The sequence below is a fragment of the Falco cherrug genome, chromosome 8 (assembly GCF_023634085.1).
Source record: "Falco cherrug isolate bFalChe1 chromosome 8, bFalChe1.pri, whole genome shotgun sequence".
NCBI classification, from domain to species: Eukaryota; Metazoa; Chordata; class Aves; order Falconiformes; family Falconidae; genus Falco; species Falco cherrug.
Window position 1 is genome coordinate 55,873,811 of NC_073704.1, and position 27,995 is coordinate 55,901,805.

At 39.1% G+C, this 27,995-nt stretch overlaps 1 protein-coding gene across 3 annotated transcripts in view; it reads left to right on the forward strand.

Moving 5' to 3' along the window:
* RNF145 (ring finger protein 145) overlaps window positions 1-27,995 on the forward strand; it is a 52,416-nt gene that overhangs the window by 12,708 nt on the left and 11,713 nt on the right. For all 3 annotated transcript variants that reach the window (XM_055717855.1, XM_055717854.1, XM_055717853.1), the window contains 4 exons: window positions 3,341-3,554; window positions 14,939-15,047; window positions 20,726-20,817; window positions 25,690-25,925. In XM_055717855.1, coding sequence (XP_055573830.1) covers window positions 3,371-3,554; window positions 14,939-15,047; window positions 20,726-20,817; window positions 25,690-25,925 — 621 coding nt within the window. In that variant the 5' untranslated portion in view covers window positions 3,341-3,370. The remainder of the gene's footprint in view (window positions 1-3,340; window positions 3,555-14,938; window positions 15,048-20,725; window positions 20,818-25,689; window positions 25,926-27,995) is intronic.

Here is a 27,995-nt window from a genome sequence, read left to right on the forward strand (position 1 = left end):
AACTTGAGAAACAAAACTTATTAAAGGGAAAATGTGTGTTACCTTTGAGGGTGGTTGTGGTGTTGTGTTACTGCTGATCTGTTCTGCTCGTGGAATGAGCTGGGACAGACTTGTGAGATTTTTATTCTTTTTCCTTCCTAATTCTACTGTTTTCTTTAAGGCTAACCAGGAATACGCTTTTGACAAAATGGGTATGTCAGGTGAGGGAGGGAATTTTGAATAGTACTGTGTTAGAAAACAAAAATGTTTCCATGAGCAATCGGTTGTGATGGGAAATTTTTAAAATGTAGCTGTGGTTGCACTCACTTAGGATCTGAAGTCTGAAGTTCTTCTTAAGATTGTTCTTTTTCCTGTCCTGATTTGGAACAGGGAGATGTTTGAATTCATGGGGGATAATTTTCGAAACACATACAAGTGCCTTCCCAGTCCTGTTCTTAAGTCCATTTTTTGGCTGTGTACAACTTTGACCTATTGTCATCATCATTTATTTAAAGGTTTTAGACTTTTAATGTTGTGGGGTTTTTTTGTTTTTGTTTGTTTTTACACCAATCAGAATAATGTATTGTGAGAGCTCTTTACAGCATAATGAGCTTAGAGCAATGGACTTTGCTTGCCTGTATTACATTCTGTTGGAACTTGGCAGCAATTACAACCGAGGCTTTATTTAACACATCCGCATTTCTAGTGGAGTTAATTTTAAAGGGTTTCTTATTAGTATTGGATGCTTTGTCAGTCAGTGACAGAATATGCTGCAGAGTTGCAGTTGCTGCCTCTCATAGCCTATCCATTGCGATATAATGTGGTTTTCAAAGTTTGTTTTGCTTTTGTTTTAACAGGGTTTAGAATTTAGATTGTTTTCTTAGATAATATAATGCTGCACTCCTCAGTTCTGTTACACTCTCAAGTATTCCTGTATGAGTTCGGGAGGAAGACTTTTTCAGCTTTATTTGGATGTGCTGGACCTCTGGTAACTTGCAGAATTCCACAGACTTCTAATACTGAATTTGGAGTAATTAAGGAAAGTGAAAGCTCAAGTGAAAATTTCCTTCTTGTCCTACTGTTTAGTTGTTGTTAATGACTGGAAAAGGTTTAACAGTTATGAGCATCTCATTTTAAATCAGGTGCTTGTTGTCACTTTACAGAGATATTTTTATGACAAAGTGAAATCCTGTAAGTCAGTTTCCACCCACCCCTAAGTCCTGATCTGCCTGGAAAAGTAACCTAGCAAAAAAACAGCAGGTGGCTTAATTTCAGTGTTTTAATTGATTTTGTGAACTTGGCAAAACCAAAGATTTTTGAAAATTCCAGGACACTTAAAATGTTTTGACATGAATTATTTAAGCTGTATACCAAGCATGGGCTTGTATTTCACTATTTCGCACCCCGGCAGAACTGTATACAATCTCTGTAGCTCCCAGCTTTTGTTCATATGATACCATATGTTTAAATTCCATCTTTTATTCACACTACGTGTTGAATGCCAGTGTTACTGTCTGGGCCAGTAGCTGTCTGGGCAATACTTTTTATTGTTCATGCTAAATATTTGTAGTCTTCTGGCTGACCTTTTTGGGAAGCATTGTGAAACGCTGGTATTGTGTGGGATGCCTGACCTAGTGGGGAGGCGCTTCCTGTGCAAGGGGAAGGATGTGCTGTCTTTGGGGTTTGTAGAGCTGTTGCAAGAGCTCTGTAGAAAGTGCCTGCATTTACATAACTTGAAAAGTTAGACTGTGGGCTAGACAGTGACAAGCAGCAAGCCCGTGCCCTGTGGTTTACTGAGCCAAATTTCAGTTTTGATCTGTTATGACTTCTTGAGCTGAATTAATTTTATGTCATCGTGCCTTGACAAGTGTCAGTTTGGGTGTGTGTAGGAACAGCATATACTGTGGTAGCATCTTGGCCATAGCAACAGAAATAAAACTTCATATGAGGATTGTGTATGTCTGCGTGTCCATACAGGAGTGAAGATTTTGTAGCTTTTTATATGCTAGGATGTTTCATTTCGTGCTGTATTTCTATCTTGGCTTGGTAGTATAAAACTTGCACAACTGCAAAAACTTTCAAAACTTAACACAAGGACAGTATGAATGAAGTCCTGTTTAAAAAGTGCAGTTCCAAGTGCAGATTTTTCTTGTTTCTTTGGTCGGGATGCAGTTATTTCCAATTGTCCCCCTAATAATTGGGATTGGTAGCCTTTTCTTAAATCTGACCTCATCTGGGAATGGATTGTGCTGTAGGTGATTGGTTTTACTTGTTTGAATGGCTGCTTGTGGATAAAAGCTTGCTGGATCATTCCTACCTTGGCCTTAAATGCTTCAGCTGCACTTCCCTAACACAGTGTGTATAGTTGATGCTTCACAGATAACAGCCTGGAGTGGATTCTGTTCCTAGGATGGGCAGGTGGCACGTGGTTAAAGCAGCACATTTCCTTTAGGGCTGTCAGTGTCAGCTGAAGGCAGTGCTCTGACAGGATGTGGAAACTGATCCTTACGTTCTTTGAAATGGTCCTGTTGGTGACTCAATCTTGTTTGAGATGCTGTTGTGGACCAGCATTTTTTTGTTTTCTCTTTAAAAAAAACAAAAGCACTCTTCATTGTCTTACACCATCCATCTTCTCTGATTGCAAGCTCCAAAATTAAATTACCTTCTAATACTCTGGAGTGAAGATATGGTCTTTTGTTTGTATGATTCCTTGCAGTGAATTACCTTAAAATGAATAGAATAATTGCATTATTAGTCCTAATCTTGAAAACACATAGCCCTCAAATTTCATAAATATATAAATTTGTAGAGGTTACTGAATGCTGTAAATTATTTTTTTTAAACCTTAGATACTGGAAAACGTTATTTAAATTTGCACTGAAGAATTGAATCTAAAATGTTGTAAGAACTCTTTAGTTGGTGGTTATGTCATTTGAGAAGCATAGAAATAGTATTAAGCGAAGTGGAAGTAATCTGAATTTTGTTGGTGTTTGCCTTCTAAAGCTTATTGTGTTAATGTTTAGGTAGTACCTAGTATGTTGGGTCTTTCAGCTGTGGTTTTGGATGCTGAATTAGTGCACATAAAAATGAAGGTTTACTTGGTGCACAACCTTTGACAATTTTTGTGTCATTAACCACCCCACCCCCATTTTACAGTATCACTGTGGAAAAATTGCTAGCAAATTGACCTTTATATAGCAAAAATGGAAGCTGTCCTGTCTCGATTTGAATTTAATTCAGTTGATTCATTCAGTCATTTGTGGCCATACAGGAAGCCCCATTCATATGTTCACAGAGCCTAATAGCTGTTTGTACAGTGAGATTGATCTGATTACTCTTCTCTGTCTTTTGCTACTTACAGTTTGCTGCCAGTTCACAGAAAGGGAAGAGAATGGCTGCAAAGGAGAAGCTGGAGGCAGTATTAAATGTGGCCCTAAGGGTCCCAAGCATCATGCTGTTGGATGTCTTGTACAGATGGGATGTCAGCTCATTCTTCCAGCAGATCCAAAGAAGTAGCCTGCACAACAACCCTCTCTTCCAGTACAAGTACTTGGCCCTTAATATGCATTATGTGGGTAAGTGTACATGTATTCAAGAGAAAACGCTGCTGTAGTAAAGACTGTTTTACTTACTACAAGAATTTTAAGAATTCGGTAATAGCATGATAATACGTTCATTATGACAAATAGCACAATAATATATTCATTACTGTTCTGCTTAAGGGACTGTTTATGTTAACAGTAAAGAAATCCTGTCTAGAGTCTTCTACTGAACTTTGTTATTTAACCTTGATATTGTAAATAGAACAAACTTGGTGTTTGGAAACACGATTGATGCCCTGAGAGAACAGCACAGTGACTTTGGCTTGTGTCTGACTAATCGGAAAGCTGCTGTGAAATGCTGTGCAGGCAACAAGTATTGTAACTTATATCATTGGCATTAAACAAGAGACTAGGGAAAATATTGCCTAGTTTGGACTGACCACAGCACCAGAAGGTTAGCTTTTACTGCTGCATGAGTATGGCTCTTCAGTTTACAACTGTATGAACCATATATATGCTGTGAGTGGGTTAGAGCAGGTAGTAAGTCCTTGTGTTGCAGATAAATGGACAAAAAACCTCAGGGAGCTGAGGTTTGAACCTTGGCCTGCAAGTCTAGCTCTGAAATGCTAGATGTCTGGTTTTAGGTGATGAAAGGATTGATGTTCTGGGACCTGCTCTCCAGGTGGGTATGTGATTCATCTAGTGACTGCACATGGGGTTAATTAGGGATTGGATCCAGACTGTTGAGGTTGATGGCCAACGACAGTCTGCTTGAGTAGTGCCTAGCTTGAAGAGAAATGGCTAGCATATAATTATCCCACTCTGCAATGTTTCTTCCTTGTAGATGGCTTTGGGGATAAAGCTGTACTGCAGTCAGCTAAAGGAAACGCCCTTTAGTTAAGTAGTTAAGAGGACTGTGGTTTTTTGAAGTAGCATGCATGTCCAGGTTTTTAATCCTGACTGACTAGAGTGTTGCCTTGTGACTTTTCTTTTTTTAATCTGTCAAATGGCTATTGTCTGGAAATTATATACTGCCATTAAAAACACGTGCGGCTTTGTTCTGGCTCCGCTCTACTCATGCTGCGATATTAGTGTACTTTAGTGCAAAAAGCTGGTGTTGCAGTTCTGTGCCCTTTCCAGATGTTTGTGAGAGTACTTGTTTGTTGTTGGTGAATGTGACACAGGACCATGGTGGTATGTAAGTACAGCTGGCTTTCTCATGTACTTCTATGCACACAAGTACCTTTTAGGAATTAGTTTATTAGATCAGTTTCTAATACAGAACTAACAGTTGTGCACTAGAGTATCAAGATGTCAGTGGGTAATTTCCAGCTGTAACATAGCTCCTCTTTATAGTCATTTGATAACCCTGTCCTCACTTCAGTACGTTGAGATATACCAATATCTACAGAGGGTAGGTATTGTTACCGAAGTATTTTTCACCTGGATGCTACTTTAGTACCAAACCAGCGGATTCTGACTTTGTGTCGGTGTACAATCACTCAGTAGTTCTTATACATTTTACTTTCACAATATTGAGTGTCTACTTCTACTACTCCAACTGGTAGTTGCTGACCAAGAAGGACTTCTAAATCATCAAACAGGTTGCTTGTTTTAAAAGATTTTTCAGACACTTTTCAGTGACAAAACTTTGCTAGTACTTTCCAAATAAAGTTAGTTTGTTTCAGTTCTTTGGTGGTTTTTTTTGTTTTAAGCTGTGTCAGTGTGACGCTGGGCTAAGTCAATTCACGTGCAGTTTTATATAGATTTAATTGCATCAGTTTACAGTATAACTTTAATTAAAATGACATATCAAAAGATATGAATTGGATTAATAAGGAAAACAAAGTACTTTTCCACAAGTTTAAGAATTTAAGCTCCTTTTAAGATATGTTTTGATATTTGAAGATATGGGGGAAATTAACTGCCAGTGTATAATTTAAATAACAAGGTCCCATGGATATGTTTCAACATGCTAATCTGTTCTTTCTAGGAAAAAAGACCCTGTTTCACTGACAGGAAACACAGTATCAGCAAATGCTGTGGCAGCTTTGCAATATCAAACAATCACTGAATTTCTAATATAGGCAGTGTAAGATACCATATCATAGAAGTGCTTCTAGCAGCTTAGGAAATTGGGTACATCTATCTTGGGCATATGCTCAAGGAATGATTTGATTAGAGAGCCATAAAAACCAATGAACTCTACCCAATCTTGATATAGTGAATCTTGTCCTGGAACTAAGGATCCAAAGTTGAAAATTTGCTCAGAGCTGAGGGTTGCTAGGAATATCTTTTCTGTTTAAATGCACTCGTTTTCTTCCATCCATTTAACTTAGAAGTTTGAAAAGCCAATTGTTTTGATCGAGTGAAGTGATGTATGTTAGTGTGATTCACATTCCAGTTAGCAGTACTGGGAATACAATAAAAGCCTCTAGCATGCAATTTGTCCTTTGATACAGCTTTTCCCTTTCATATCTTTTCATGAAACAGCCCTTATCTGCTTTAGTGAAAGAAAATAATCAGTCCCGATAAGTGCTCAACCGCAAGTTCAACTGCATGAAATTTAACTAAATATGCATAAAGCAATGCAAACAGCTGAGATAAATTTATAGTTAGAATCAGTGAATGTAAACAGATCGATTTCATATAGGAAAAATGGCAAAGTAGTTTTGTTTATGAACTTTTATCTGTCAAATGGTACTGTGGTTACTCTTTTGGCAGGCATGAATGGCCTGCAGTAGTCTTCAACATGCACTTCAGCTTTTGTGTACAAAGCTTGTGTTATGTTGTTTTATTTCATAATACTGTTTTTCTGCATATGAATTGCCTTCTAGAATCGCCATTAAAACTGTTCTTCACTTCTGAAAACTTTTCTAGGTTTGTCAAGTGTGCTTAAAAAGACAAACATTAAAAAACTTAAGCAACAATTTGGGAATATCTCTGGCTAAAAAGTTTTTGTTCTGTGTGTAAACTCATTCTTGATGGTCACAGGATCACCTCAAGATTAAAACTTGATTGATTGCACACAGATGGAAGTACTTTTGGTACAACTTACAGAATACTTGCCAGATAATTTATTGAAAACTTAATTTAAAATTAGTAGAGCTGCTTGGGATGAAAAGAAGTACTTGATAATTTTGTTTGTTTGTTTTCCATATCTACTGGGTATGTACTTGCCTGTGAAAACAGGCAAGAAATGGTTAAAATGGCATTACAACCCAAATTCAGGTGCACATGCTAGCAATAGTTGACCAGTATTGAAAAATCCTGAATTATAAGCGTTATTTGCAAATGTGACCTATGAATGAAAGTGCATCCTGTAGTTCTTCTGAAGTGTTCAGGAGTATCCTGTCCATAACCACTACTGTACCAGGACACTTTTCCAAATACTCCAAGACATTCTATATTAAATACTAATTTTTTTGGTAATGCATTCAGACAGTCTGACTGAAGAGTAGCATGTGATAAAGTTGTGGCAGTGTGTTTTATTACTAGATGTCATTCTGACAGTTGATAGGCTGGCTGTAACCAGGTAGAAAGATCTGCGGGAAAGAAGCTTAGAAAGCAAACCAAGTTTTTTGGTCCACAACTGCTATAGGTATGATGTGGTTTCATTAAGACTTCATTAAAATAATTTTGTGTAAATTTAAAGTTGCCTCTCCTTTGGGAAAGATCTGTACTAACTAAAATGGCTTTTATCTCAAACCTCTATGTAGGGTAGACTAACACACTCTGCTACTGCTAGACTTTAGTGCTTTCTTCTGCACTGTAGAGTAGCTCTGAGAAGACAGTCACTGTTTTTCATTCTTTTAATGAAGAAGGTGGAAACAGTTAAAACCACCTAATTTCTTCCAATGAAGGGCAAAACAGTGCTATTTGTCCTAACTGGTAAGTACTCTGAGCTAGATGGGAAGTCACCAGCTTAACCTGTAATCGTACTCAGACTTGGAATTTAAGTCATTGTCATGCTAGAGGCACAAAACTGTACTAAATACGTAGTGGTTTTGTACCCAAGAATAAAAATAAGAGCAGTTTCCTATCTTAAAACTATATTCTTCTTTGTCATTACCAAAAAAGAAATTGCTGAGAAAAAGTAAGGATACTATTTAAATACTTGGAATAGGTGGAAGGTGTGTCATTTTTCACAACCCTGCTTGTAATCACAGTTTCCTGACATGTGTGGTTAATACTTGAGTTGCTTTGTCACATCACTTCCTAGGTGTGAACTGCTTGTTATGATTGCTGCCTTTATAAAGGGACTTGAGGGAGGAGAAAATTTCTGAACTTTCTGCCATCATGTGTTTGTGGATTGCTCCCTGTGTTGGTCTGCTCACTTTTCTTTAAGCTCTTGTTTATTAATTAGAAGCTCTTTTATTGGATTGCTTTTCTGTGGTGCTGTTTCTGTTAAGAGGAAAGAAAGATACAGTACTCTGATACAAACACAATATGAAGGGCCACGTGAAGCTTCAGTGTAAGAAGAAACAAACTTCCCAAAATTGTGAGGATGTGTGACTAAGTGTGTAAATACAGTTAATGCATACAAAGATGGGCTGCTATTCAGATTTAGCATCTCTGGGTTTGCTGTCCCTTGTCTTCTGTCTCCCTCCTGCCAGCAGCATTTAGATAAATGAGTAGTAGGACTATTTTCTGAGCGTCGCTATTTTGAACTGTAGCTATTTTTAACCAAACGCAGTTTTATGACATGGACTTGGTCTTTATTTCTTTTAAAAAAATTACTTGCTAGGTCTTCATATTCTCTTCTTGGAGAAAATGGACTGTATGCTGCAGTTGGTAGACACAGAAGAGGGTGGGCACTATGCTGTGCTCAAAATGTAGTGTGCCCTTTTTTTGCTTCCCAACTCCAGAGGCTTATTCCTATACTGCTTAGTGTTGTAGGCTTTTACTAAGCAGTGTCCTCAGCATATGAGTCCTTTCTTCAGATAAACTTGTTATCTTTTTGGCAACCTACATCACTTTTTTTTTTTTTTTTTTTTAAAAAAAAAGGCAATAGCAGCTTGCTTGAAAGGAGACACTTAAAATTTTGAGGTTCAATGGCCTGAATACCAGTCTCATGACAACATGGCAATTTGTGTTCATAATTTAGAATACATTTTGACTGTTTATTTTTACATTTCCACTTCTGTGTCCTTTTCCCGTATTCAAGTTCTCCATGGTTGTAATTAGTCCCAGAATTCTGATCATTAGATAACGCTGTGTTATAGAAACAGCCTATGATTCATATAACAGAACTAGAATCAAAAGTCCATTTTATTTGGTCAGACAATGCTGCAGATCTCTGTAAGAAACTCGGTTCTTGGATTTATTTATACTTAGTGCCCAATCTGTTACGCATTTCAAAATTCAAGAAACAGCTGTTGAAACTGATGGCAGTACCCCAGTAATGAGTGAATTCTTTTGTTGGTATTATTTTCACTGAGATGTGCAGATGTTGATAACAGGATTTCTGATCTCTATTTGTAGTTGCACTGTGTTGTGACTGGGTAAATACTAATTTCCTTGTGTACAAGTACATTTAGACATGTGCTTTCTCAAATTAGAACTAATTTTTTCAGTGTTTTCTGAAGGGCAAAATATTTGCCACATTAGTTCAAAGTACAGAACTTCTTCGAGTGAATAACACTGGTTAAGGCAGCTCTGGCTGAGTGGGAGGGTGAGGAAGAGGTGTGCCTTGGCATCACCATGCAAAAACATCACTCCTCAAAAATGCAGTACATCTTAAAGCCTACTGTGCTTACGCTGCCTTGAACAGGTATTCAGTTAGCAGTGGTGAGACAGGCTAGATGAAAGCTACTGGTAAGATGAAAGTGCTGGTAGTACTGGTGCCTTGGTAGCTGCTTGGGACTTGGGGTTTTGGCATTAGGTGCTCTCTGAATGGCTTGGCTTCTAGGTTTATTTCAGTGGAGTGAATTTTGCATGAGCCATGTGTTGGAGCCACATCTCATGCAGAAGAGATCATTCTGCATGGTGGCAGAGGTTCTGTGTGACACTGCCTTTTATAATGGCAGATGAAGAGTAAGGCTCGCTCAGAAGGATGGCTTAGCTGTCCCAATCAATTCAGAAGACCCCATTTGGCTGAGTTATCCTTCAAGGGATGCATAATATGCATTAGGTGTGTACAAGAGCTTATTGTTTCTCCTTTTATGTGACTTAAAAGAAGTGGCTGTTAGGGTTCCTTCTGGCCTTGAGCTAGCCAGCCTCTAGTGAAGAGGCCATAGAATCTTCTTGGTAACTTCTGCATCGTGTCTTTAACTGTCATGAGCTCTAAAGTGTATCTTTTAGAAATCCTTCAGTCTTGAAACGTATGTCTATGATTTAGGCATAGTTTATTAAATCTCTGTGTAAACTGTTGTGTAACCAGTGTGGGGATTGATTATTCTGAGAAGTAGACATATTGAAAATAAAAGTGCCAATTGTAGTTATAATACTTCTGCCATATCAAATGCAGTCTTTCAGAAGTCTGTGCTGTGTTATTTTCATGTTGTGGCCAGATAGTTGTCTGAATAAACTAAAATGAGGACAGTGAAGGGTTAGGCTGAAATGACTAACTCAGTAGTGCACTGATCCTTCATTGAATCAGGAGAGACAGGAGTTTCGATGGTATTCTATGGCTCACAACTTGCTACTTCACAACAAGTTGCTTTGCAAGTCATTGTAAGATGGGCCTTTTGCCCTCATAGAATATAGCCAAGTGGGAAGTTAGGGGCCCCCCAAATTAATTTCCTGGTAGAATCCAAGCAATTGTGCTATTACTTTCTGGCACTCCAAGATACGCTGTGGGTTTATTAAGAAATGTTACAAATTCTTTCATGTGTGAAGTTCTCATTTTTAGACTAAACCTGCAGGAAACTTGTGAGTAATTATGTGAAGTGGACACAAGGGATCTATAATCATGCAGATGAGCACTAGAATGTTTCATAAAGAGGATGAGTTGCAACTTTGATCATGTTCCAGAAGCCTCCCTTGTATGCAGTGTGTTGATAAAACTCAGACACTTGAGTGGCAAAGAGGTAATACAGGGTGAGAGAAACTGGGAAGCACCTTGGTGGTGCACAGCTAGAGATTGCTGAAAGGCAGTATGTGAGCTGCTGCTTACTGTAACAATGAGTATTGCACAGTGAGAGGTTTTCATCTAGCTGAATCAACAAGTTGTAAATGAAGTCATGAGCTAGTTAATACACGTGTTCTTGTCTAGCTTGGCTTTTCTACTTACTGTTTTCACAGTTTTATTTTCTCCAGTGGGGCCTAAATCTGTACCATCTTGCACGAGAGGCACTAGAAGTTCTCTGCTTCCTTGTGCTCCTGAATAGGTACTGACTTGGGGGGGTATCTCTGTGTTCCTAAGGTTGGCAGAATGTATCTTCTGTAGTGCTCTTTATAGCTGGAAGCCTAAAGGTGCAATTCTGTGTCTTGGTGTTCTGTCACTAGGCCACTAAGACTTTATTCAGGAAAGAGTTTATTCTTTCTTGTCTTTATCTGCTTTTTAAACATGCGTTAGAACAGCTTCTTTACTGGGGCAGGAATTGGGCTTCACTGAGCCTGTTGCTTACACTAAAACTTGTGAAATGTACTTGGTGAGTTAAAAGTGACAATAACCCCAGTCCCAAGAGTGAAAATAGCATGTAGATGTAAAGCTCAAAAAGCTTTGGATGGAAGTGGGCGTTAGTTACTGTTAACCCATGTCTAAAGGTTACCCAGCAAGATGACTGTTTCTCAAACTGTAAATCCATGGGCGTGGAGAATCTCTCCAAAGACATATATATGTTCTCAACATCGTGTTTTCTTCTGACAGAGGAGGTGCAAATGAAAACAGAATGTAATGATTTAGATGAGAAAGCTACTGTGAGAAATTTCATTTCATGCTGCTTTTTTTTTTTCCAAAGTAGAATCCTGTTTATTACATCGTTTGTATGGGCAAGAACAAAGGGAATAGAATATTACTGCTAGTATGTCTGAATGTGAGCTTGTCTTCCTTTTCTTCGGCAATGAGATGGTTTGGTAATGAATTATTTGCTTGCTTTTTTGTGGAGGGGAGAGGCACTGCTGATAAAAATGAGGTTGCTACCACTTTGGGAATAGGGCTTTTGCAGCAAAAATGCAAATATTGCAGTATGAAGTGTGTTGAAATCTCTCTCTTATCAAGTCACAAGAGGGAACTGTAAAGAGTGAAATGGAACTACTTCAAATGTCTCTCACTTTCCCCTTCTTCAAAATCTAACAATTAGACAAATGGCTGCTTCAAAGTGAACATTGAAATTCCGACCTAAACTCATGAGCAGTGCAGTTCATTGCTTAAGCTACTGCAGTAACCTTGGCTGTCTTGTGCTGTTTCCCTGTGCAGTGTTACAAGCATCCGTGCTGTTTGGAAGCCTTCTGTTTAAAAGGCACAGATATGACAGTAGTCTTCTTATGTTTTGATTTGTACTTAGACTTTTTTTTCCACTCCTTTAATGTCTCCTGATATATTTTAGTTAAAGTTGTGCTGATGTAGAAAAGGATGAACTTCAATCACTTCTAAAATATTCCTGTGCAACATGGCTGTGTTGGAGTGCAGTTACTGCCCTCGAAAATGTCTTCCTTTTACAGAAATTATCCTAGCACCGTTCAAGTACCTCATCATGTGGCCAGGGAGCAGACTTTCATGTGATAGAATAAGGTAGAGGAGATGGCAGAGCTTAAGTGCAGATACAGTAAACAGGTATTCTTAGACTATTTATAGAGTAATAGAGGAATAAAAGAATGCATAATAAACTCCATTTAGTTCTCCACCTGAAGCTGAGTCATGGGCTACAGTCAGAAGGAAGGGTTTAGAGAGATTCGACTCAAGTGCTAGAATGATACATGGTTGTGCCACGTGGGTTGTTCTGCAGAGAGTTGTCCTTAACTAAGCTATCAAGGGAAGGTGGTGAATACATCAGGGACGAGGTGTTAAAAGTGTCTGCAGATGGTGTGAGAGCTGCTGGAGCTCGCACATGATGCTGTGGTGTGGTGCAAACTAGTTAAATGAACTCACGGAGATACTGCTGAGGGGTTCCTGCTCTTATCATTTGTGTGTTTGGTAGAAGGAAAGTGGTGAACAGAGAAGATGAATTCTATAAAATACAGGTGTTTGCTAAGAAAACTGATGATGTAGAAAATCTGCTGTGTTGTATTAACCAGAAGCATGTTAATTCTCTATAAAGCCATTGCTAGCAGCTAACTGTGATAGTGCTGTGTTTCAGGCCCCTTTAAAAAGCTCGAAATAAAAATCACGGAATCATAGTATGGTTTGGGTTGGAAGGGATCTTTTAAAGGTGGTCCAGTCCAATCCCCCTGCAATCAGCAGGGACATTCAACTACATCAGGTTGCTCAGAGCCCTGTCTGTCCAGCCAGACCTTGAATGTTTCAGAGATGGGGCATCTACAACCTCTCTGGGCAGCCTGTGCCAGTGTTTCACCACCCTCATCATTAAAAAATTTCTTCCTTATATCTAGTCTGAATCTGTCCTCTTTTAGTTTAAAACCATTACCCCTTGTCCTATCATACTGGCCCTACTAAATGTCTGTCCCCATCTTTCTTACAAGCCCGCTTTAAGAACTGAAAGGCCTGAATGAGGTCTCCCTAAAGCCTTCGCTGCTTCAAGCTGAACAACCCCAGCTCTCTTAGCGTTTCCTCACAGGAGGGGTATTCCATCCCTCTGATCTTTTTTGTAAATAATCAAATGGATTCTGTACAGAAACTAGTGGTGGTGACTTGTGTGACACCTCATTTTAATCAAAGAAACTATCAATTGTTTTGGCTTTTGAAAAGGCACTTGCTCAGACAAATGTGCAACTTGTCACATCTACTTTATGAAACTACTTGAAAGATTATCTTTTATATTAAATACATAAATTGTATATTTTTAGAAAGGTAAGTAAATAGGCTTTGTCTGTCTGTCATCACTCCTGTCCTCTGTTGTCTCTGAATTGATCATTGCTTGGCATCCTGTTGGTCTGATGCCTTTTTTCAGAGCACGCTTTGAGTTACCTTCTTGAACATCGAACTGTTGGTGCGGGAGGATATTACAGAGGTGGCTTACTGAAGGTAGCAGATACTAAGTAGCTTTGAAATACTTCTGCATAAATACAGACTGTCAAATATTGGAACATACCCTGTTTCCAAGCTGTTTCATAGTAGCTGGTTGTCCCACTACAAGTGCTTAAACTAGAGTTACATTATTTTGTTAATTTATACTGTGAGCTTTTTAAAAATACTTATCTCAAGTTAAAAAGGCTGTGCCTAGTGTGGCTGAACAGATGGATGGAACTTTAAATGTAACCTGACTAGTATAGCTGTAAGTGTCAGGATAAGTTCTTCTACAGTGTTTTGTTCTTAGCTGCAGGGAAGTTGTTAGCTGTTGCTGGGTTTTTTCCTAAAAGGATTTCAGTGCCAGGCACTTAAACTGACCTTCAGAAAGAGCGTGAGTGCACTGTATTGTGATGGAGAGCTTGGAAATAAAGATTAGTAAGGGCACCATGTGCTGGGTTTTTGACCTGCAGTCTGTCTGGGAAAGGGGATGGATGTGTACCACCCAGTTGTGAAGTGGACTTCAAAGTACCGCTTTAAGAATCCTAATGAGAGCAGGTATGAAAAAAAGGATCACTATTCTACTTGTTGGAGAGGCTGCGAAGCAGCCACGCTGTGGTTTTGAAGAGTAAAGCTGTATCTGCATTGGGTCTGTTTCCACAGTCTTACTAAATGCTAACAAGAAGTGAAGGGGCTGCTGGTGTAAATGCCTGCAAATCCTGGGCTGTGCCAAGTCTTGTCCTCCATCTGCGCAACACTGATAGCTTGAATATGCTTTAATATTACTTGTCTAGAGAGCAGCCTGTGGCCCCCCCATCTCAAATTATGGGCATGCAAAGTGTCTTTAAATCATTAAGATACAATGGAAGAATTGTGTAATGCTAATCATCTGTGTCCTTTGCCTGAAGAAAAGGATTTTTTTTTTTTTTATATCAATTGACTGAGTTTGTTGTGTAGATAGGCTTTTTTCCCCCTGCTACACTGAAACTTGCTTTCATATGGAAGAAGAGGAAGACCTAGTAGGTCTGTTTTCTCTTTGTTGCATAGGCTATGTTAATTAAGTGTTGTTTAAAAAACAAGTCCGCTTCTTGGCATCTAGATGTAATCTTACAGAAGCTGGTAAGCTATCTCTGTTCCAGGGGGAGAAAAAAAAAGAAAAAGCGACAGGCAGCCTTTTTGTGTGCTTTTGTGTTTTCATGAGAGGAAAATGTAGGTACGTTAATTTTAAAACCAAATGAAAACAAAGGTGGTTGAAGAGATATGAATAATTTGAGTGTTAATTCACATTTTAAGAAATTCGGGGTTAGATAGTATCTTTTGAAATTTCAATTTCTGCTTTTTGTTACAGGTTACATCTTAAGTGTTGTTCTCCTAACTTTACCAAGGCAACACCTTGTTCAGCTTTACCTGTACTTCTTGACTGCACTGCTGCTTTATGCTGGGCACCAAATTTCCAGGTAAGAATAAATGGATGAATTTTGTTAGCTTGGTTTGGGAGTTAGAAAATTAACAGGTATTTTGTTAATATCTTACATAAATAGGATAGGCCTGGTTTTGTGGAGGCCTTTTTTCAATGCCAGACACCTAAACAGATCTGTTCTTGTTGCTGTTCTTTGTCTTGAAAGTTTATGGAATTAGATATGCAGTCAGGTAGTTCTGGTGTATTTTCATTTGACTTTGAAGGAATTTCAAGCTACTCTTCTGTGGAGTGTAATGTCCACTAATCTGAGAGGGCACTTACCACAAGACGGAGGCCTCTGGTGTAGCAATCTTGAGTTACTCAATGGCTTGATTAACATGCTTTCAACACTAGAGCATTTTACAAAGCTCATAGGAGGTTACTTTTAGTATCCTGGCACACAGGATGAGAAAGAAAATAGTGACGGTAGATGGCAAAAGTCAAGTAATAGTGGAGTTTATTCTTAAATTTATCTTTGTGCCATGTTTTTTGCGATGAAAACAGACGGGCATTTTGGATCTAAAACCGAGCACAGGAGTCTGGAGAGCACTTTGAGTTGGACAAGACAAAGTCAGCTATCTTTGGCTCCAGATAAATACGTTGAATGCCAATGTAAACTCTCATACTGACAAGATTTTTATTTCAACCCAAGAGAGTGCCATCACATTAATGGCTTTACATGGGAAGTTTTGAAAATACAGACTTGAGCCTGACTTATTTTAGTGCCTGCTGATGGGAAACATCTTAAAATGTGCTTTTGATTGATTGAAGTGGTGATACATTATTTCTGCATCAAAATTTTTGTTCCAGAGTGTTTGCTGGAGTATCTCTTACTTGGTATGTTGCAGTTCAGGGGAGTATTAATGAAGGTTTTGTGGCGACTGGAATGTCACTGTTGTGGTTGTGAGAGTTGCAGTTAATGATTTCCTGAACGGGCGAGGGTGCCGGAGAGGAGTTATGGCCTCTTATTGCCTGGGTAGGAAGGAAAGAGGGTTTTTTGTCATCCTCAGGAGAGTCCTGAGTTTTTATAGATACAGTTTGTGGGTGTTTCCTATAGGGCTGAAGGCTTACTTGTTAGAAAAAGCAACCTAAACGTTGTTTCAGAACTTGTGTTGAAATAAAAACAAAGCTAGTAACAAATACCCATCAGATACAGGGCTTTGGTCCAGAACATTTACAGCTAGGGATGTTTATGCCATTCTGGATCTTTAAATTTGTTAAAAGAAAGTGACGTAGTACAGATTTTTGTTGATACATTAAGGCGTAGCACTGTGTTTGATTTTAATAACTTTTATGGGTTTTTTTTCTATGTAATGTGTATTGTGACTTCTGTGTGAGGTTTGAGCCTTGACAGGCGTCATTGAAAGGTTAGATAACTGTTGCTTGGACTATTTGGCATATTCGTACTAAGCTTTCTCTATTTGATGCTTCTGGAGTGAGTTAATAAAGACTTTAATTAAATCTTGCATCAACTGGCACAAAAAAAATTATATTTAATTAAAAGATGTCTTGGATTCAAATAGTCCAGCAGTATTCCCTAGCTATTTTGCAAAGCAAATGTAGTTGCTAACGGTTTTCGGTGAGCTTACCCATTCCCCAGACATAAGACTGACTTGGTTTGGAAAGAAGCACTGCGCAAAGGGTTCTCAGCAGCAGCCTTTGTATAATGTGGGGAGTGACACTTGCATTAGCTTTTCAAAAGAATTTTTGAATTCCATTATTTTTGATATTGAAAATAAAGTGCAACACACAAATACAGTGTTAGTGGAGCTATTCCTTTTATTGCCAAAGCTATCCAATTCCAAGTGATGTTTCTATTTTCAGCAGACTGATCATACCAAGACAAACAGTAGTCACGTGTGAAGTGTCCTGAGTGGTTTTTGTTAATAATTCTGCTTAGAGCTGAAAACTTCCTGTGAATTACTTGCATGCACTACCAGTTGGGATGCTATTTAAGACAGATGAAGAGGTCTCATGTTGAGGCCAGTTTGGTTAATGCAAATTATAGAACAAGACCAGAATCAGCTGGCACTTGTGACTCTGCAGTGTCCTGGAAATCCTGAGCTGTTGAAAAGACTTCAGCTTTCAGTGCTTTTTTTCCACCCCAGAAATAGCTTGCGGTTCGGCTGCAAGTCTGGGAATAAGATCTGAATTCTATAGTTAAGCTCTGACTTCAGGCTTCCAGGTCTGAGTGACCTTGACAAGTCATCTAACTTCTTAAGGGTTTGTTTCCTTATCTTCAAGACTGAGAATTAGCTTAGTGTGTAAAGATTGATTAGCTGATGTTTGTGAACAGTTGCAGAGTCCAAGAAGATGGCTACATTTATATGTAGCATGTTAACTTGTCAATTTGGGTGGGGATACCACACTGTCCCTTTATGGAAAAAGGAGAAGTCTGCTTTAAAAAACAAAATCCTGCAGCTTCTGACAAGGAGAATGGATGCTGGTTTTATTTTATATGTAGCTGCACAAATGTCTTGCTTAAAGGGATCAAATTTCTTTCCCCTATTTCCAGCAATAAAATTTGGAGAAATAAATGAGGTAGTTATGCAGGAAAAGAAATGATGCAATTAAACACACTGTTAATGCTAAAAAAATTGAATCTACGTTATCTTATTTCATGTTTTGCAGTTTTGTTATGATTGTATTCCAAGTGTTGAGCCTCACAGAGCTTAGATGAAAAGACTCAGGAGGGGAGGAGGGCAAGAGACTGGATTGTTTCTTATGGATAATCTTAAAATACACTTAATTTTAAGGTGGTTTGTAGACATTTAAAGCCTATGAGAGTGTGTTTGATGTTGACGACGGAATTAATCCACCAAAGTAAATGTCAGCAATGTTGAGTCAATTAGGTCAGATAACCACTGTGCCTTATGTCAGTCAATTACAAAGCATATTTTTAATAACTGAAGACCTTTCTGCACTTTCAATAACAAAAAATGGTCATTTTTGAGCCCTGTATCTCTTTACCTGTTCAGAGTAATGTTAGTCACGGCTGTCTGAGTGTATGTTAACAGTCCAGTAGTTTGATTAAATGAGGCTGGGAGTGCATCTACAGAATGAAAAGCAGGCAGTGTCATCTGGGCTTTTTTTCTTAGATCCTAATTTTCTAAAGTAATAACGTAGTTTCAGTCGTTTCATTAACTAAGTAAATAATCATTTTAGCATTCTTGTTTTCTTACATTTCTGCAGTAAAGTGAACAGTTCTCAAATGTAAAAGCTGCAGCTTAATACAGCTTTAATTGATCAAAATTGAGTGCAGGCACTTGCTCTTCTCAACATCTTGTATGGCACTGCAGCTGTTCGAGGCCTCTTCTGATTGGCATCTGTGCCAAAAGATCCTTGTGTTTTGTACTGGTAATAAGAGAATCATTGCTTTGACTTTCCTTATTCAGATAGCATCTACAAATACTGTTTAAAAAATTTAGGAGATCTTAAAGCATTGCTTCTCTGAGCTGATAGGCCTAAAAATTAATGAGAATTACTTAAAAGAATTAAGCCAAGTACAGACCTCCATGCAGATGACTGAATCAGATAAAGAACAGCAAGAAACGTAGCTTAAAGGAATCTGGGCCATCTCCATGCGTGTTCCTGGTGTTGAGGAAGCAACTGTAAATGCAGCTTTATTGGTATGGCTTAGCTAAGTTGTGTAAGGTCATCTTCCTACAGTTGGTATCCTGTTTCCTAACAGATACAGAGGAAACTTGATGATGTCTTTACTGCTTTCATTCCAGTAGTTTAGAAATAGCCAATGTTTATGCCTTAAATGTGAGGATGGAGCATGATACTGCTAATACAAAAAGCCATCTTCAGCATGTTGCAAATGGTGTTAATTTTTTCTCCCTTTGTAACTCTGATGGCTTATCCTGTTTGTGTTGCTAACGCTTTCAGAAGGTGTTTTCTGAAGGTTCATATAAAAATAAATACCCAACTGTGTCCCAAAGATTACATCTGGATGGGTGTTGGGAGGTGGAAAAAACACTTGTGATTAGCTATACCTTGATAAAAAGGGGGAAAGTTCTATCTAGAATCAGTCATCTTGGGTACCTTTTCAATCCTCGTGTGTTTTTAATTGTAGGTTACAGTCTAAAGAACCCATTTCAACATACCTTGCATACACTATGACACTTGAAAAGCTGCAGTGAGTAGGCAGGGCTGTCAGCTATGAAGAACAGGCTTTGAAGTGTTTGTTTTAGTACTTTGAGATTTATGTCTTGAATTCCAGAGATTTTTTTTTGCAAATGAAATTGTGAATACCTTAGCTTGACTTAGCAAGCTAATACTAGAAGAAGCGTGTATTTCCACATTTCTGGGAAGAAGTGAATGTTTCCAGTAGTACTGAGTTGTATATTTTTCTGCGCTGAAATAAAAAGAGCAATCTTTGTATTGGTTGTGGATTCCAGTACTTTGACTGCATCTGTTCCAGCAAGTGTGGCTTGCCTCACTGATATAAATAAATACATAATAAATGAAGTTCCATGCCCCTTGAGCAAACAGACTCCGCTGGCTCCACATGGAGTCAGATGAAGTGTGTCTGTCTGGCATTCCCAGGATGTGATGCAGCTAGATGTGACTGGACAGTATCAGCCAGATAGGAGCCACAGGCTTTGTTGTGCTGCTGGTGCAGAGTTAGTAGTGTTACAGCGGGGTGGAGCAGCAGCCATCCTGGGAGTGCAGGCTGAAAGGTCACAGGGCAAGGCAGAAAAGGGGGCTGGGGATCTGGATGTAAGGGGTCACGAGTACAGCCTGCTGTCTCGTGGCAGGGAGTAGAGAAGCCACTGGAGAATTACTTTTGTGCTGTTCGGGATTGCCTTCTGGAAGTGCAAGACGCTTGCTCTTAGTGTGAAGGTCATGCTTGACTTCCATTGCTGTTGCATGTGTTAGCTTGCTTGAAGGCAGAGCTGATAGATGATCACCAACTGAAGAAAAATGCCCAGGCTCCTCAGGTTCTTACCTTTTTCTTTGGTTTCGTGAGCCCACCCTCCTCGCCAGCCTTTTCTGAGAGAAATTACAAACACCCTGTCAGGTTGTCAGACTATCTTACTGTGTCTGTCAATAGCAGTCTGTCGGTTTGAGGCTATCTGGTGGGTTCCCCAGGTTTTGCAGGATAGAACTAAACTTTTGAATCATATTGGATAAAAGGATTACTAAGCAACTCTGTTCTTGACTAGTCCATGAGTGTCGCTTTTCTTCTATACCTGTTTTTTAATTCAGTGCAAAGAAATTAAGTACAAAATACTATAAGCATTAAAGTCGGAGACCTCTCTGTCAAGCTTTCAATTTAGTTTTGTTGTTTTTTTTCCCGTGGAGCTGATGGGAAAAGAAATTATTATTAGGAAGAAGAATACTTAATAAGGATACTTAAAATTGGAATGGTGCTTAAGAGGCTTTGTCAATAAGCAGTTTCAGGCCACGCTCTGAAGAGCAGCTTGGATGTCCCAAAGGATTTTTACAGCTATGACAGTGAGTCTGGTTACAAATAATACTTACTCTCGCTTAAGTCATGCCTCAGATCCTTACATCAGTGAGGCTGCTGTAACAGTAGTGTTAATACTGCTTTTTGTAATGTAGTTAATTGACTGTGGCATACACCGAAGTTACATACGTATGGAAATGAATAAATTGCTTCTTGTCTGATCGGATGGATCTTAATTATTTGTGGATTTGCTTTTTTAGGGATTATGTGAGGAGTGAATTGGAATCAGGGTATGAAGGGCCAATGTACTTGGAACCTCTCTCTATGAATCGTTTCATGACTGCTTTAGTAGGTAAGTGCTTTAAATATTTGTGATGCAGGAGAGACCTTTGCTTAATTCTCCTCATTGAAAACTGCACACGTTTTATCTCTTGGTTTCAAATCTCTCTTACCACCTTTAGTAGCTGCAGTTCTTATTAATATGAAGAGGCATGGGAGGCTAGGTGTATCCTGTCTGGCTTTTTATATGCCACTTTACCAATACTCCCATACTCGCAGCTTTGAATTATTTTCTAGGTCTGTTTGTCATTCTCTGCCCCTATGTTCTTCTCGCTCACAATCTGACTCAGGACTGGATTGTTTACAGTAATCTTTAGGTGGAAAGTACTGTAGAAATTTCAGTAATAACATGTATTTGTAGTGCTTTTGTCAATGAAAATATTGTACAAATATTTATTTTTCATTGGCCTTACAGATGAACACTATCATTCTCTTACCAAAAAACCCTGGTGAAATAGATTTGTGAGTGTGTGCATGGGACTACAGGCCACCCTTTTTTTTTTTTTTTTTTTTTCCTTTTAATTTTTTTAGTGGAGTCCCAGGGATATTTCTGATTAAAGACTTAAAGGGTTACAAGTCAAAGCTACATTTAAATTGTTTGATTAATGGCAGAGACAACTTCTATATCTAAAGATCCCAAATAAATCCTGAAGAATTGGACTTTCTAGACCGTTGCCTTACCCTTTGAACTTTGACTGGAAGAGAATAAATTCAGTGTTAAGGTTGCTACACCATACCATATGTTCTACTGAGAGGATATTGGAATATACGCACACTATGTGTGTATTAAAATTAAGCCTGAGACAAGCTTGGAAGAAGAGTCTTCCTTAATTCTTTTCACTAAGATCTATGGTTTTCATCAGATTATTGACAGATTTAGTCAGCCATGTACTGTTGGCAAAATTCAGCTGCTTTCTGTTTACTTGCAGCTGCTACTGGCAGATATAAATGAGTTTACTTCTTTACAATATGTTAGGTCTACCAGAATATATGCATCTCCAGTTTGCCTGGATCCTTACTTTGAAATATGGCATTTGTCTTTGCTTTTTATTTTGTTTTAATAGAAATAACATAGGTATTTTTCATGGGAAGGAAATCTTTAGGTATCATTTCTTCTGTCTTCTGAATTTCTAGATGTCTTGTCCAGTGACACCAAACTAAAGCCTTTAGCGTGTTTCTGTAACAAAATGTTTGTAATCAGTCCTTTGAATCTCTGTCGGGTGCAATGCAGGGTCCCATGATAAAGCAGAATCCCTCAGAGAGCTTCACAAAGCAGAAGGCAGACCTGGGCAGGAAGAGGTCAGGAGGCATTGTGTCATTCAGTAACACTTAAACAGAAACTAAACTAAGAGTCAAACCCATTATGCTTCATCCAGGTTTTAATATGAACTAAAAATAAGTGAGAAAAAGATAATACTGTTTCTATCCAGTACAGTTTTGGGTTGTAGCAGATGTCAGACTAAAGTGTCCCCTTCTTGTAATTCTTTTTTCGGAAGTAGGTGTCTGACTGTACTAGCAAATGTGTGTACATTAACATACTTAATATACCCATTATTTCCCCTGTTCTTTTAAGCAGCTTGGAAGTGTAATTTTAATCTTGATGGCAAGCAGTCGTCTTTGGGGAAGACCTGTGACAGTAGGCTGTGAGGCTTGAGAATGTTTTGTATAAATATGAAATACTTTCTCAAATTTCTTATATACAAGGGTATTTATCCAGTGCAGTCTGCCACATCTCAGGAGTGTACTGCACTGAACTGTGTCATCTTCACAGTAAAATGAATATACAGGTGCTTAGCTCTGTATTTTCCTTACGTGTTCTGCCAGAGTGTTGTGCTGCAGCACTGTTGCCAAAGGCACTGGGGCAGGTGCACGGGAGAATAAATGGTGCTACCTGATACAGCTCCGGTTCCTAAAAGTTCTGGTCAGAGTTCAGGGGATGATGTATGGTATGTCAGCTGGTTCACAAATGTGATCTTTGTTAATGCTTTTATTCATTAGTGCTATTTGAATGGCTCTTGTGGTCATTTCTTCCCCTTCATCTAATTCAGTCTGATGACTGTTGATTAGGGTTACTAATACATTCCTAAGTGCTGGGTGGAAGAAATAAATGTCTTTGAAGACTGCCCCTTGGATGAGCGTGTCACTTTGTGAGCATGTCAGCTGTGAGTGTTACAAAGCTGCATGGGTTTGGAAGTGATGGTACCGTGAAGACTTACTTGCTTTTTCTTAATGCACAATAATGGGATTGTATATTAACTTTCAGGTTGGTGTAGCCAGGGAATTTGTTAACATCAGCTTTTTAAAACTGGGAATGAAGTAAAGAAAGTAAAGACAGTTCCATACTCGGTGGCTTGAATGGTGGCTGTACTGCATGGGCTTTTCTTTGCACATTTTCCATTAGGTTACAAGTTGAGAGGCTTTTGGCTACCTGTCAGCAACATTTGATGTATTTGTAGAGGATTTGGGAAGGGAAAAGAATGGGCAGGGACTTAAGGCAATAGATTTCTTCCTTATTGCCTCATCCCTTAGCAGAGGAGCCTGATGTCCTGCAGGAGGATTCCAGCTGCCAGGTTCGTTAGCTGTTTTCAGTCCACAGCATTTAAGTTCAGAGTGCAAACATTCAGCTGGATTCGCTAGTCTTAGCAGATAGTGTTAAAATCTTTTAATGATTTGATATGAGGTACAAAATAATTTCTTCTGACTGGTCCTGCTGTGTTTTCTGTGAAGACTGACGGATAGTGTACAGCCCTGCTTGGAGATAAACTATGATTTCCTGCAGAGAGAGCTTTTTCTGTCCTGAGCTAAGGAGCTGCTACCCCCGTTTGAAATGGGAAGTACCAGTCACTAAAAGCTCCATTGGAGACATTTCCAGACCCTTCCTGAAGGAGTTGAGAATTGACAGGGTGCAGACTTCAGGAAGGAGACTGAGACCTCCAGAGAAAGTGCTTCGTGTTTTTCCTTGGGTGTACAGCTCTCCTTTCCATGACAAGTAGCCTTTGATCGGTGTTGAAATTAAAAAGGTGTGAGAGTCAGAGTTTAGCAGCATACTTGGCACATCATTGTTGGAGGAAAGCAAGTTTTGCTGTTGTGTGAGATGAGAGTTAAGTCAGAGGTCGTATTTTGTGATTGGAGAGCTCCAGAGTCATCCCAAAGAGCGCTGGATTAAGGCGATGTCGCAATATTTTATTTCAGCTGATGACACTTACTAAATCCTGAAGAACATATTGGATACTGGTATTTGTATCCCTTTTTGTGTGAAGCTGGGTTGCCTTAGTTACCATGAGTCGCAGAAATCCTCGCAAGCCGACTGTGCCAGGCTCCTGAATATTACAGCACAGCAGTGTGCTGGTGGTATCTTAAATAGGGTTGTAGCAACGTGTGTGTGGGCAGAGAACAACAAAGCAGAGGGAGAATGCTTCAGGGCTGGAGTCTGAACTTCTAAAAAGATTAGTGGAGTAACTTTCTCTGAGGCATTTAAGACCCAGTATGCTGTGATAGCGTCTTGCTATGAGAGCAAGGGTGCTTGTTCTGAAAAGACATCTGCTAATTCAAAAATATACCTAGCAACTTGACAGTAGAACTTAAACTTGAAAGAGGACAGTGTGAAGGAGGAAGAACTTTGTATGCTTAAGTAGTAGAGGTCAGAAATGGCTTTCAGCTCAGTTGCAGTTATTTTGAAAGCAAAAGTCCGTTCCTAGGTAGGGAAGCTAGGCAGAATGAAAGCAAAATCCTGGTATTGCTGTTTCTCCTCTTGCAGCTTCCTCTCCTTAGCCATCCAGGAGGGTTTACAAGATCAGTGAGCTTATGTGAACATACGGGGTTAGTACTGACCTAGAGGTGTTACCGGCCTTGATTTTGTTAGTCTGTGTTTTGCTAAGGCCGATTCCCGGTTTTGGGCAGGTTTGTGAAGTGCAAGCATTAGTGGAGCTAGCTCCTAAACAGACCATAAGAGCTTGGGTTTAGTACCAAGTATTGTGGCTTTCAGATGTAAGCTAATATAGATGGTGAACAAGGTTCTGCTTTTAAATAATACGCAATAAACTTTTTCCTTGCTGCAAAATGGTGAGTGAGAATTGTTCTTATCCAGGTAATGTGCATTTTGCCCCATTCCATTTCCTCTGAGATAAAGGGTACAACTTCCAGTGATTCTAATGGGAGCAGTTGTACTGGAGTGGTCTCCTCTAGAAATACCACCCTCCAGATCTCTGGGTCCATGGGAGAGATGTGCTTGTGTCCCTGCCAACTGTTAAAGATAATTTAGTTGTTAATTAACTGTCACTTGCAAGCTTCAGTGATAATTTTGAGCAGCTGCCTCAGGGCATTATGAAATTATTGAACTCTCAGCTTCTGACCTGGCTGTTCTCCTGTTGCTGTTCTTGGCCAGTAATTCCTCCTGACAGTGTAAATATTGTTGCTTTAAAAGCGATCTGGGACCTCTGATTACTTTTTTTGCATAGATGGGGATGAAGTAGCAGCATAGCTGGGCTTCAGAAAGGCTGCTGCTGTGTGTACGAATACTGATGGGATTTAAGTTGAGCTGGGGGCGCCAAGGAAAAGCGAGATGACTTGTTGGGTTAACCTCTACATGATTTATTCCTGGGATTTCATATTAATCTGAGTATGATTCTGCATGTGTTTGGGTTTACATCTCGCTAATCTCTAAAGTGAAAGCATGCACTTTGCGTAGTTTGAAAATGGGAACTTTTGTGACCCAGCAAAAGACATGGAGGAGCCTGGTTTCATAACAGATATGTCCTAGTTAGAACTGTCATAATATGCTGGATTGATAACTGTGTTGTGGAAAGATAAAGTTTTAAAATACATATTTTTTTTTTCCTGAAGGGGAGAATCAGCTTGATTATAAAATCCTGTGTCGCGTTTTCAGGTCAGCTGGTGGTATGTACGATCTGCTCCTGCGTCATGAAAACCAAACAGATCTGGCTGTTCTCTGCTCACATGCTCCCTCTGCTGGCGCGGCTTTGCCTGGTCCCTCTGGAAACGATTGTCGTCATCAACAAATTTGCCATGATATTCACTGGTTTGGAAGTTCTCTACTTTCTGGCATCGAATCTTCTGGTGCCCTATAACTTGGCAAAATCTGCATACAGAGAGCTTGTCCAGGTAAGACAGCAAACGTAAAAATTTTATTTTCCTTGGCCTGAGCCTTTTTTGCAGGAAAGAAATAAGAAAATACTTTGGTGGTAGTCTGTGCAGCTCTGTGTGTGTGTGTTCACTCGTGCTTTCTTAGCAAACTAAATTTATTTCTGTGTATAGCTTCTTCTTTCTTCAGTTTATGGTAGCTTACAATTTGTATGGGTGAGCAGTTAAGACATTAGCCTGAATTATGCTGCTGGCCAGCTGTGCACGTCCACTTAGCTTAGTCCTTCCCAAGTCCAGGGTAAAAGACAAAACTGTGGCAGAATGGAATGTATTTGCAGCCTCATTAACTGAGCAAGGTAATCCCCATGCATTAATTGTAGTTGCTGTTAATTTCAAGAAAAGCGTTTGGTATGAAGAGCATTTGTAATTATGGTAGTGTTAAATCGGGAGTAACACTAAAGGTGATTTTGATTGTTACTTGCAGACAGTGATTTGAAAGGTCTGTAGTGTTTTTTTAGAACAGCAGCATTGCTGAGACCTCTAACAAGAGTTAGCAGAAGCAGAGTGATCTAACATGTATCCATTTTGTTAATGCTTTGACATCTGATAATATACTTGGTTGAAAAGACACTTTGTCAGTGGTACAGAAACATCACCTCATGTTTTTTGTGTAAAAATAAATGTATGTGTGTATGCATCTTTCTGTATATTTCAGTGTAAAAAGATGGATGCTTGCTTGACTTCTGACTGACCCGCAGTTTCAGCTCACCACTTGCTGGACTTGTTTTTTTTTTTTTCAAATCAAGCCATTGGTTTTCTGCCTTCTGCTCTTCAGTCCAGTAGCAGTCTGAAAACTTGTTAAGCTCTTTCAAAGCAGTCTTTAAATCGTCTTTGCTGTCATATCTGTAATACGCAAACAAAAACTTGGCAGCAGTAGGTGTCTGGTGTGCCAAGGTCTCAGCTTGTCATGCTGATCATTACTGTCTGGTTATTTATTTTGTATGTAATTGGTCTGTGGAGCAGGATTATCCTTCTGTGTTTGTACAGCACCTAGCATGGTCTGATCTCATCTGTAACTAGCTTGTAAATTTGCTGGTTAAAAACTTATTCATGACCTAATGGGCAAAGCTTCAATATCCTTGTTTTCCAGTGACAATAGGAAAATTATACTTACAGTTTACTTGGAGTGGTAACATTTGGGGTAAAACAGTTACACATCTTTGCAGCTCGAAGACTGGCGACAGATTTGAACTAGCACTTCCATTTTCCTTGTGCGTAAATGGATGCAGAGTTTAGCTTCCTGAAGTCAGATTCAGATTGGATGTGGATTTAGTCATGTATCTATCTATAATTAGGCACTTATGTTTAAAACACTTCAGCATCTTATGGAAGTTTTAATTTGAAAATACATTCTGGGGTGAGGTGGTAAGTAGTGGTTTCTTGCTGGTTGTTGTTGCGGGGGTTGGTGTTTGTTTGTGAGAACTGTATTCTAAATATAGCTGTTACACAAGTTTCCTCATCTCTAGGATTGCTTGTCTCCCCTATCGTGGCCCCCTCCCCCCCCCCCCCCCCCAAGTATTTCAAATCTTTGTATGCCAGGCTGTATTACAGTGTTATGAGGAAGAAGTATTCCCTGTACGTGGCCTTTGGGCACTGATCATACTCTTTCTCCTGACTTTCTATGTGGAGGGCATAAAGTTTTTTTTCTTGGAAATACAGAGAAAATAGCAGAAACTTTATAATGGAGCACTGGGTTTGTAATAGAGCATTGTATGCTGCTTTTCTAAATGCATGTAATAGAGAGTGGGTTGAAATTGAAAGTTGTGTGAGAGTGGTTTTTGTATTGTACTGACACATGGGGAAACAGGATTTTTGTTTCTAAAGAGCTTGCTGCTCTTTACCTATGTTCCTGAAACAACAGGAAAAAAAAAAGTCTCATAATGTATTCATATATTTGCTTGCAACTCTACTACAAATCAAGCTTAGTATGCTTATTCCAGAGGAGGATATTGCTATTTTGTCTTGAGTATTTTCCTACTTATATTTCCGTCGCTATAACTTTGTGCAGTTGTTAGTTTTGAATGATGCCTT